Here is a 12,274-nt window from a genome sequence, read left to right as displayed (position 1 = left end):
GGCCATGTAAAAAATGGCTCCACTTTCTAACCCCATCCATGATTGCCGAAGCTTCTTTTTCTACAGTTGAATAGTTTGCTTCGCAACGAGAAAATGTTCTAGAGTGAAAGGCAACAGGTTGCCCTCCTTGATTTAAAGTGGCAGCTAAGGTATGCTCCGAAGCGTCGCACATCACTACAAATGGAATTCCTTCTTTGACACTGGTGAGGCAAGCAGATGCAAGACCCTCACGTAAAGTTTCGAAGCTTTTAATGGCGTCAGAGGGTAGAGGAAAAGAAGATGATAGATTGGATTGTACTAAAGGTCTAACCTTTTCAGAGAAATCGGGTACCCATTTGGCATAGTAAGAAAACATTCCCAAAACCCATTGTAATTCTGGTTTAGATTTCGGCAAGGTAAGTTCGAGCAAGGGTTTAAGGCGTTCGGGGTCAGGTTTGATTTTACAGTGTGAAAGTCTATAACCCAGTAAGTCAATCTCATTACGAGCAAAAACACATTTCGATTCATTAAAAGTTAAGCCCTCAGCTTTAGCTGCAGCAAACAAGGCGTTTAATTTCGCGTCATGATCTGCTCGATCATTGCCACACACAGTTATATTATCAAGATAGGCATAGGTGTCAGTCAAATTATGCTTTTCGATCAGTTTGTCAACAATTCGTTGAAAAAACGACACACCGTTAGTAACACCAAATGGTAAACGCGTGAATTAAAATAATTTTCCTTCGGCTTCAAAAGCCGTAAATGGGCGGTCAGCAGGACAAAGCGAAATTTGATAATAAGCGGATTTTAAATCTAAAGTGCTAAACACAGATCCTTCTGCGATTTTCGCAATTTGATCACTTATTTTAGGAAGCGGATAAGCATCAAGTAATGTAAATCTATTTATAGTTTGTGAATAGTCAACAACCATTCTTGGTTTATGTCGTCCATCTCTTGCAACCAGCACTTGCGCTCGCCAAGGTGAATAAGAAGGTTCGATAATTTTCTCGGACAAAAGTTTGCTTACCTCCTCCCGGATGAATTTACGATCTTCTTGATTGAAATTCGGAGACTTAGTAGCGATGGGCTTGGAGTTAGGTTCCAAACTTTGGAATAAACGAGGAGATTCCATGGTTGAGGCAGATACTCCGCAGTAAGAGTCTCCGATCACTTATTATTTTCAAAAAAAAATTCAAAAAATCTCCGAATAGGGAACTCTCCGAATCGGACTTACCGAATAGTAGCAGACCCAGTTTTGGTATTACAGTAAGAAAGAAAAGACCCAAGGAAAATTCACTTTCGCTCACATGACACGCAAAAATAAACTTAAAGAAAAAAGCCTGTGAAACTGTGCATAGCAGAAAATAGTAGCGTTGGTGTAGAAATTTTCCGACTCCTGCCCAGAGCATTGTGACGCAACAAGTAACCAACCTTGCCATATCATGATTACTCGGAGATCATAGCCAGACATTGTGACGTAAAACGTGAACTAAATTGCGCGTGATTAGTGTAGAAGTACCTGTACTCCTATCGATTCTTAGCGAAGAATTCATCTTTGTTACGCTGATTCAATGTCATCAATTGTTGAATCAACGTAAAAATCGAAAGTTTTCCTCCTTGAATGGAAGCTAAGGGATACAGTATTCACATTTTCTAGATGCGCGCTAGAATGCGCTGGAAAATATATTATCGCAACAATTGTTCGTGCTATGCAATGACGATTTGTATCGCTAGTTCCTGTGTTATTTCTCGGCGGACAAATATGACCGATTTAAATTGTACTTCCCGCGGACATCACATGCTGTGACGGCGGACATGACCGCCGTGAATTTCGAGGCCTGGCCGGTTAATTCTTTAAATTGATGGACCGTGCATTATCGTCAAAACTGTCCGTCCTCGCATTTGCCACTTTGACTATATATGATAATATATGACTTTGTTTTAGAGCAAATTTATGCTATCTCCGCAATTAATAACTTGTATGTAAGTTTTTACCTGTATGTTGAACATAGGCGCCTAAGCTGTGGGAGCCTGGCCCCCACACATATTTCTGCGTGGGGGCAACTTTTTATGCTGTATTGATACATAAAACAATAGATGAACTAGCGATCAGCAGCAGGAAAACATTTTTTGAATGGAAACCGCAACAGCTTCGCAATAAATAATCACTGGAACGAGTAGTGATGCTACAATCCCACACCAGACAACAAAATCTGTCATTTTTACATTTATTTAACGTCTGCAGACGTTGAATCAATGTAAATATGATTAATTTTGCTGCCTGGGACATAGCGAAAATCTACCATTTTGTGTCGATTCAATGTCATCAGATGTTGAATGCACCCATAAGAAAAACATAATTTGCTACGTAGACGTAGGCTTACCATATTTTTGTGACTTCAAAGCGGGACGCCACCAAAGACCAAGACCACTTAGCTGTGATTTTTTAACTTTACATTTTCCGATATTATTACATAGGCCTACGGTACATTTAAAGCCATCCCGGCTGTCTTCATTGACCGTATTGTCATCGAGAGTTCATGCGCATATGCTCTGTCTAAATATCGGTTTCAGTTCGAAAAATAGAAAGGAATTGACGTTAACGATACAAAATAATTCAAATTTAGATTTTTTTCTGTGTAGCAAAAGGAAGAAAGAATAATAAAATAGTCTGCGGTTTTCAAGTCGATAAATAACTCCTAATTGCACTGAATTTACCCAACACTGCGTACAAGCATTTGTGAATTTACTTATTCGCCCAATCATACTTTTCTGTAGATAACACCTTCTTTAAAAAGACATTGTTCAATTTTACATTCTCGTAAAAGTCAGAGCAGGACCAATCAGTATTGATTTTACATGTGATAACGGCTTTCACGTTCTGCTCCAGCATCCTGTTTCTGCTCTCAGACCACATGCTCTTCATGATGGAAAAATTCTTTCAACGGGTGCGGATGTTCCGGGTATACAAAATATGTAACGAGAACATGCTAATTGGTAATGTTCGTGTATTATGCTGGCTGGACGCCCAAGCCGGACGTTTGGCTGACCGGTCGGGACGTCGGAACAAGACGTTAAAAAGCGGGACTGTCCCGCTTAAAACGGGACGTATGGTAAGCCTACGCTGGGTTTTTTTTTTCGGTCATTTATCGGTCATTGACCGATTTTTTAGCAAAATGTCCGAAAAAAATATAGTCAATTCGGTCAAAATGTCCGAAAAATATATAGTCAAGTCGGGTGTTGTAAGGTTGAGTTTCGCTGATGAACGTTGAAGAAAGTTTTCTCGGATGAAACACGACAACGTTTCTCAGCGAAAGTTAATGTTGTAGCTCATAGGCGCCTAACTATTTTTTTGGCCGTGGGAGCGAAAGCGTGTTTCATCAGCAGCAACGTAAATTCAGCAAAATGTCACGCAGATGGATGACATAATTATGTCGTCACACTAGGATTGCTTTTATTGCCACACTCGGAGTTATCGCTACGTTCGACCTACCGTTAATTATTATAAACAAAACTCGACCACTTCGGTTTAGCAAACACATGCGTCTGCGTAAACTAGCGGTTGATGGACTGCGACTCTTTAAGCTAAGCCAGGGTAAGCATAACATAAAGTTTAGCAACGAATTAGATTTATTACCAGGAAACAAGAGACGAAAAGGTTTACTTAAAAGTAAAAGGTACACTGTAAATGGAATGACAATGTCTTGAAAATGGAATGCAAATACTAACTTGATTAGACGCTTGAAAATGTACCTGTCGAAAGTAAAATCATTCACGTTTACATCAATTCAACAGCACGTCACCTTGAATAAATTTAGAAGTTGCTGACATCCGTAAACAGCTCTTTAAAAGTAGTTACGGAGAGACGTTTGATTATAGCTCCCTTTTCACTACAATATCGCAACTTATGACTGACCTGTTTTCGTGTTGCAGATGAAACAAAAGATGCGCATATTCCCCGCCTTTGATCAGGTTTCTGTGGCAACGGTCGTGTGTGCGCCATGCAGATTGCGCGAGTCCGTTGTTGCGTTGATTATTCCGCATGTGCGCAGTGCGGTTTGTACCAGCCCTTGTTGCGTTGGTTAGTGGTTGCCTCGGGCCGAAACTTCAAGTTCGTTTTCACAGCGAGCAGTTCACTGCCGCGACAATTCACTGCGGAGGTTTCGACTTTCGAAAGCAACATCGAGTCTGTTTGGAAGCGCATAAAGCTAAACGCACGCTCTGTCTACGTAGCAAATTATGTTGTTTTTGGGTGCATTCAACATCTGATGACATTGAATCGACACAAAATGGTAGATTTTTGCTATGTCGCAGGCAGCAAAATGAGTCATTCTTACATTGATTTAACGTCTGCAGACGTTGAATCAATGTAAAAATGACTCATTTTGTCTGGTGTGGAATTTTAGCATCGCTACTCGTTCTAGTGATCATTTATCGCTAAGCTGTTGCGGTTTGCATTAAAAAAATGTTGTCCTGCTGCCGATCGCTAGTTCATCTATTGTTTTATGTATCAATACAGCATAAAAAGTTGGCGCCTATGTTGTAGCTAGTCAGGAAGTGCAAATTTTGGTTTGTATCAGCTACTTGAAAGGAAATATTTTCCTCAGAAAAAATGACCGAAATAAATAAAAAATGACCGAATTTTTTCAAGTCATATCGGACAAATGACCGAAAAGTGTCAGCGAAAAAAAAACCCAGAGCCTACGTAGACGGAGCGTGAGTTTAGCTTTATGAGCTTGCAAACAGACTTGATGTCACTTTCGAAAGTCGAAACCTCTGCACTGCAGTGAATTGCGCGGTGCCTAGTGAATCGCTCGCTATGAAAATGAACTTAAAGTCTCAGCCCGAGGTAACCACTAACCAACGCAACAAGGGCTGGTACAAACCGCATTGCGCACACGCCGCGTAATCAACGCAGTAACGGACTCACGCAAACTGAATGGCGCACACACGACCGTTGCCATAGAAACCCGATCAAAGGCGAGGAATATGCGCATCTTTTGTTTCATCTGCAACGCGAAAACGGGCGTTTTACAGCGGTCAGTCATAAGTTGCGATATTGTAGTGAAAAGGGAGCAATGTCAAGTCGAGAACTTGATCAAACGTCTCTCCGTAACTATTTTTCAAGGGCTGCTTACGGATGTCAGCAACTTTTAAATTTATTCAAGGTGACGTGCTGCTGAATTGATGTTAACATGAATGATTTTACTTTTCATGTATGATCAAGTTAGTATTTGCATTCCATTTTCAAAACATTGTCATTCCATTTACAGTGTACCTTTTAGTAAACATTTTCGTCTCTTGTTTCATGCTAATAAATCTAGTTCGTTACTAAACTTTATGTTGTGCTTAGCTTAAAGAGTCGCAGTCCATCAACCGCTAGCTAACGCAGACGCATGTCATGTGTTTGCTTAACCGAAGTGGTCGAGTTTTGTTTATAATAATTAACGGTAGGTCGAACGTAGCGATAACTCCGAGTGTGGCAATAAAAGCAATCCTAGTGTGACGGCATAATTACGTCATCCATCTGCGTGACATTTGCTGAATTTACGTTGCTGCTGATGAAACACGCTTTTGCCCCCACGGCCAAAAAAATAGTTAGGCGCCTATGATTTTGAACAATAACACACTCGAACAACTTACTAAACACTTCTGTTTATCTCATTAACCTGTATTGTTAATCATGAAAACTGTTGTTTAACGAAACCAGACAACAAAAATGACCGATTTGCCGTCTGGGAAGGCACTCAAAAGTAAACACTGGATAAAATGCAAGAATGCAAAAGAAACGATAGTCTATTGTGGAATAAAATACAAATTACTCTAAATAAACAGAAGGTGTCGTTGGATTTACAGAAGGATTTTGTCGGATTACAGAAGGATTATCGTTGGATTTTCAAAAAATTGCCGAACAGGAAACTAACTGATAAAGACTGTAGCCAAATAGGGAACTAGCCCAATCGGACTAGCCGAATCGAGCTGTAGCCGAATCGGACTAGCCGAAACGGGACATCCGAGCCTACACTATCCTTTCTGTAAATATTTCATACAAAACGGTGCAATAACAGGCAATTACAGAATTCATAATAATATATTTGTGCTTAAGCCAAAAATTTTACTTGTTGCAATGAGTTTAATTGTTATATACTTTGTGTGACCGTTTCAGAAGATTTCAAACCAGAAGAAAACATCAAAAAAGTAAAAAGGACAAAAAGTTCTACACAAAAACTTGACAGAAATAAAGCTAAAGATGGATCTAAGAAGCGTACTTCAAGGTTGGTCCATTATGTACCATTGCCATACCGTACTAAGTTAAATTGTCACGCCTCATGACCAGCCCATGACTTTTTCGAGATAGCCACTTCCCAGAAGGCTGTTCACTTATAAACAGTTTGCTTCAAGGACCATTTGATGCAAAATTATGTGCTTTTTCACCTTATTTTAGATCATCAGAAGGAACTCATTCTTTGCAAATTTCTTCTGATGATTTTGATAAGCTGAAACTGGCTGTTAAGTGTTAAGGTTTTTAGTGAGTAGTAACTGATTTTGATGCAATTTTATGATTATTAATATGAGATGAGACAGAAATGGATACCTTGAGGATCGTGACTTACACGCAGTAATTGGTCTAAAGAATTGCCAACTTTTTGTCCTTTATGGTCTTTTTACTGGATGGTAGGCTATGTTATATATATTATCATATATAGGTACATTTGACAATACTACCATTCAACGTTTTATAGGCATTAAAACCTATAAAACGTTGAATGGTAGTTTTATCATATATTTCTGGAAACTTCCTTGGTTTCGTATATATTATTATGCACACAAAGGCATTAAAACCTATAAAACTGCCTATAAAACGTTGAATGGTAGTTTTATCACATATTTCTGGAAACTTCCTTGGTTTCGTATGATATAATTATTATATAATATATATATATATACTGTATGCACACAAATTATAAGATCAAAGTTCACTATATTATATGAATTGTGAAAATATATAGTTTTGATAAATTTTTGAAGCAATCTAAACTAACTTACGTTTGAGATTGGATCTCGGAGATCCTTGCCTACCACATCCTTTAGCACAGGGGTTCCCAAACCGGGGTACATGTACCCCCAGGGGTACATTTCGACTTTTGAAGGGGTACATTATATTAAGTATAAGGATATTCTTTCCATAACTTATAATCTGCCTTAAAATATTTTTTATCACCTGATGATGTTAATAATTTGAAGACCTGAGATTAAGAACTTCTTAGTAAGTCACATTTTCACCTCAGTAGAAGCTTTAAAGTGCAACTGCACGATCAAATTAACATTGGCTAGAATCCATTGCCATGACATCCGGTACCTGTTGAAAAACTCACTTCCTTACAATTGAGGCCCACAGCCGAGAAACCGACCCTTTTCCCACGCTCTCTAGCGCTTCTCTCTCACACTACCTGGAAGTGGCACACTCATCAACGCCACCTAGTGATATGACGTCAGTTGGAGTCGAGCTTAGTGGAGACCAAACTAGCCGAGATAGGCTTAGTTGCTAGTGAATGCGCAAATTTATAAGGCATTCATTCCATAATGAAGACGCATCTTTCAGCCAGCATTATACAAATTTAGTTGTTCATGCCTGTGTGCCAGGAGTGGTTTGCAAAGCCCATCGCCGAAGGCTAGTTTCGTAGATTACAACAGGCAAACTTGGTTATATCGAAACCATTTTGTATTGTAAGTTAGGACATATCAAGCCTTAAAGCAGCCGGCGGCCATCGCGGCCATGGCCGCTGAGTAGTGCTTGAATGACCGCCGGTGCTACCTCCTCAGTCGGCCAAGTTTGGCCGCCGGTTTCTTCTAGCCAATTATTTAATTTCGCAATAGAATGATCGTGGATTAACTGTCCAAAATATCTAGTATCAAAGAGTGACGCAGAATTGGGTCAGCGTGTCATAATCACCACTTGTATTGTAGGGTGGAGTGAAAAAAATAAAAATCGCTAATTCAAAAAACGTCCCCTCTCAATAGTTGCCTTTGGTCCCAAAACTAAGTTTAAAAGTGGTTTTGGGAAGTTGCCTCGAATACTCAGGTGACAACCTTGACGTAAAGGTCATGCGGGGGTCAAATCCCATAAAAATGCCATAACTCTGTGAGCGGTGATGCTAGGGAGCTAATTTTATTGCCAAAAGAAGCAGAATGTGCACTTTCCTATCTGTCTCAAAAGAAGTTTTTTTCGAAATTTTGCTAGATATATGGTTATTTTCACAAAATGTAATTTTCAGGTCAAATATGAATAACCCATAGCATTATGCACAGTTTAACATCACCATAACATAATCACTCCACAAGAAATCAGCATAATGAGTATGATATATCTCTAACCAATGAAACACACATTTGAGTGGTTTTAGAGCAAGCACAAGCACAGGATGGTAACAACAAACAGATAGGAAATTGGGTTTCATAATATTACAATAGCCTAGACGACAGACGTTAAATGCCAGTTTTATGCAGGGGGGAATGGTATGGGCAGGAAGACCTAAGATTGAAATTGCTTTTTGGTATTGTATTGCTTCATCAGTTTTCGTGACCGAATCTTTAGCCTGATCAGACCGTCACGTCTGTTGAAGCCAGCTATTGCTGATGAAGCTTCGGTTACAAGCTTTATGTGGCGCCCCACAGCTTAATTATGGCATGGGTGGCGCATAATGAGCTTTTCTTCTCTGATTTTTTCGGTGTCGCAGTTACTCAGGTGTCGAATTGCTGGTGGTTCGTTGGTTTGGTCAGAATTTAAGTTCACAAGTTTGTAGTAAGATTTAGCATGAACGTTGATTGCTGGAACATTGAATTTTTTCACATGGACAGAAGCTACGGATTCTTCCCCATCGGATGGCTCGTTTTGGACTTGTGCTGCTTCGCTTTAAGGCACTTCATTTTCGATTGAAAATTGTTCAATGACCCCTCTCAAACTAAGGATTTTGTTCACAGCTAAATAACGAACTGTTTCATCTGCCAACATCCCCAAGAGAATGTTTTCCTGGTCCGCAAAGAATGCATTTCGCTTAAGGACATCCAGTGCAATCTTCTTGACTTTATTGTTCGGAAATTTGACGACTCTTTGTAGCATATTGAAGAAGTTTTTCGGTCCATCTGTGATCGTGTGGTAGTGCTTGATTTCAAACCATGCCGGAAAGTAAACTCTAATGCAAAATTATGCGATTGTTGTGAATGTTGTGGTTGGTCGTTATATAGAAACATAGAAACAGGGTATGCGACAGGCCAAGGTCAGCCACCTTGCATGGGAAAGTCCTCCAACTTCGAGAAGCTCGAGATCTTCATCAACAGGGCCCAACATTACGGCCATACAGATTCTGTACCCATAATATTCGTCATTTAGCTGTGAACAAAATCCTTAGTTTGAGGGGGGTCATGGAACAATTTTCAATCGAAAATGAAGTGCCTGAAAGCAAAGCTGCACCAGTCCAAAATGAGCCATCCGATGGGGAAGAATCCGTAGCTTCTGTCCATGTGAGAAAATTCAATCATGCTAAATCTTACTACAAACTTGTGAACTTAAATTCTGACCAAACCAACGAACCACCAGCAATTTGACACCTGAGTAACTGCAACATCGAAAAAATCAGAGAAGAAAATCTCATTATTCGCCACCCATGCTACAATTAAGCTGTAGAGCGCCACATAAAGCTTGTAACCGAAGCTTCATCAACAATAACTGGCTTCAACAGACGTGACGGTCTGATCAGGCTAAAGATTTGGTCACGAAAACTGATGAAGCAATACAATACCAAAAAGCAATTTCAATCTTAGGTCCTCCTGCCGATACCATTCCCCCCTGCATTAAACTGGCATTTAACGTCTGTCGTCTAGGCTATTGTAGTATTATGAAACCCAATTTCATATTTGTTTGTTGTTACCATCCTGTGCTTGTGCTTGCTCTAAAACCACTCAAATGTGTGTTTCATTGGTTAGAGATATATCATACTCATTATGGTGATGTTAAACTGTGCATAATGCTATATGTTATTCATATTTGACCTGAAAATTACATTTTGTGAAAATAACCATATATCTAGCAAAATTTCGAAAAAAACTTCTTTTGAGACAGATAGGAAAGTGCACATTCTGCTTCTTTTGGCATCAAAATTAGCTCTCTAACATCACCGCTCACATAGTTATGGCATTTTTATGGGATTTGACCCCCTCATGACCTTTGCGTCAAGGTTGTCACCTGAGTATTCGAGGCAACTTCCCAAAACCACTTTTAAACTTAGTTTTGGGACCAAAGGCAACTATTGAGAGGGGACGTTTTTTGAATTAGTGATTTTTATTGTTTTCACTCCACCCTATTGTATTGTGCGGAAACTTTTGCTATTGTATGGAAAATATTCAGCTGCGATCACCAGCTGTAAGTCTTGTTTGTAATTCCCGAGGTTTATTTTAACAAAGTGTTAATCCGAAGTGCTAATTTACATGTGTTGGCAATATCGTCGTTTTTATGTCGATTCAATGTTGTCGGACATAATCGTTGTTAAAAAGGAGAACTACGCAGACAACAAAATTTGTCATTTTTACCCTGATTTAACGACTGCAAACGTAGAATCAATGTAGAAATGACGGATTTTGTTGTCTGAGTAGGTTAGTTGACATCCGAGGGGAAAACATGTGTCTTCAGAGTTGAGAAATGTTTCCGCTGTGGGTTAATGACTTCACACTCTCAATGGTGACATCATAAGAATATAAATGGTCACTGGTCAGGTTTTATGAAAGGCGGTATGCAGTTGAAACAATTTACTGAGCAGCGAGCAGTTGAAACAATTTAGTGCCGTTATATTAGATGGTCCCGCAATACCGGATTACAATCCTGATAAAGCAGTTATTGCGTGGTACAACGATTCAATAACAGGACGTCGCCCAGACTTAACAACACTAAGTGATCATTTTGGCATTGTTGCATGTTTAATTCTATTTACTTGTGCTATCGTTATTTGTATTTTGGCCTCCAAGCATGCAGATTTGGCCGCCGAGAAGGAGCTCCCGGTAGGCCACGATGGCTGCCGGAAAAAAACACGAGTTTTAAGGCCTGCATATTACAGTCGACTATCATGCGATAACGCTTTAGCATTTATTGGGACTGTTTTCGGCAGTGTTGGCATCTAGGTTTTTTAAAAATAATCTAGATTCTAGATGAAGCTAAAAAAAGACCAGAATAAACCAAATTGAAGCAGAAATAAACTAAAAAATAAATCAACATACAATACTGATGAAAAATCGCATTACGACACATGAAGCTAAACAAAAAAGACCAGAATAAGCCAAATTGAAGCAGAAATAAACTAAAAGAATAAACCAACATACAATACTGATGACAAATCGCATTACGACACACAAATCGAAAACAAACCAAACCAAAAAAACACGCCAAATCGAAAAAAAATAAACCAAACGATTGCAACTAAACCAGATTTGGCTGTAAAAAGACTAAAATGGTAACACTGGTCTTCGGAACCCAGCATAATCTCCATCGTCGCTGGGGTACTTTCTGCGGATGAAAGAGACATAGCAGGATGGCAGCACGACCCTGTTCGACTTGCCCAGAACTTCTCCATCCAACGGCCACTCCAGCACGTGCCTATAAGCGACCAGCCTGAATTGCCTGGGAGATATAACATCTTCGTTTAATAATGAATGGAACAATTACGCAACCAGCTCTTGAAAGGCTGTTGAACAGTAAACAAGCTCAAGTAAACTCACTCATTTGACAACTTTCCATCGCGTCCTCTGGGCTTGCCATCTTTTTCCCAATTCTTCCTATCAACCCTGAAGAAGGTTTGTAGGACTGCTGGATTTACCATTACATGGGATTCGTCCAACACAGTGATGCAAGACGTGCTCTCCGCCATGCCGTTAAGCACCCTTACACACTGCTCGATTTCGTAGTTCGAATGTCACATAACATTGGTTCAGACGTACCGTACTACCTCGCGTGGGTCTATGACAGCTTCGGTCTGTCCCTTAACCAACAATTTCAATGGATAAGTCAACAGACCTGGCTTCTTTTTTTCAAACTTGAGATTGCAAAGAGCCTAAACTACCTGCTTTCACATAAAAAGCACGCACAACAAAATCGAAGCAGCGAAAAAAAACCTCCTTCCTCAAGGACAGTGGTCGGCAACTTGCGGCTCTTTAGCTCCTCTGAAGCGGCTCCCTCCAGATTTGACATGATTTGGTATAGCCTATGCGTTCGACTGTGATAATAAAAAAAAACAACAACAAAAAACAA

At 39.7% G+C, this 12,274-nt stretch overlaps 1 protein-coding gene across 3 annotated transcripts in view; it reads left to right on the top strand.

Moving 5' to 3' along the window:
• The window catches only part of LOC145772781 (uncharacterized), a 57,126-nt gene that overhangs the window by 13,546 nt on the left and 31,306 nt on the right, over nt 1-12,274 (top strand). For 2 of the 3 annotated variants that reach the window (XM_082584658.1, XM_082584656.1), the window contains exon 3: nt 6,146-6,254. In XM_082584658.1, coding sequence (XP_082440784.1) covers nt 6,146-6,254 — 109 coding nt within the window. The remainder of the gene's footprint in view (nt 1-6,145; nt 6,255-12,274) is intronic. The other variant, XM_082584657.1, reaches the window with a different exon arrangement.

The sequence above is a fragment of the Aplidium turbinatum genome, chromosome 6 (genome assembly GCF_918807975.1).
Source record: "Aplidium turbinatum chromosome 6, kaAplTurb1.1, whole genome shotgun sequence".
Taxonomy (NCBI): domain Eukaryota; kingdom Metazoa; phylum Chordata; class Ascidiacea; order Aplousobranchia; family Polyclinidae; genus Aplidium; species Aplidium turbinatum.
This window is presented reverse-complemented; position numbering and strand designations above follow the sequence as displayed.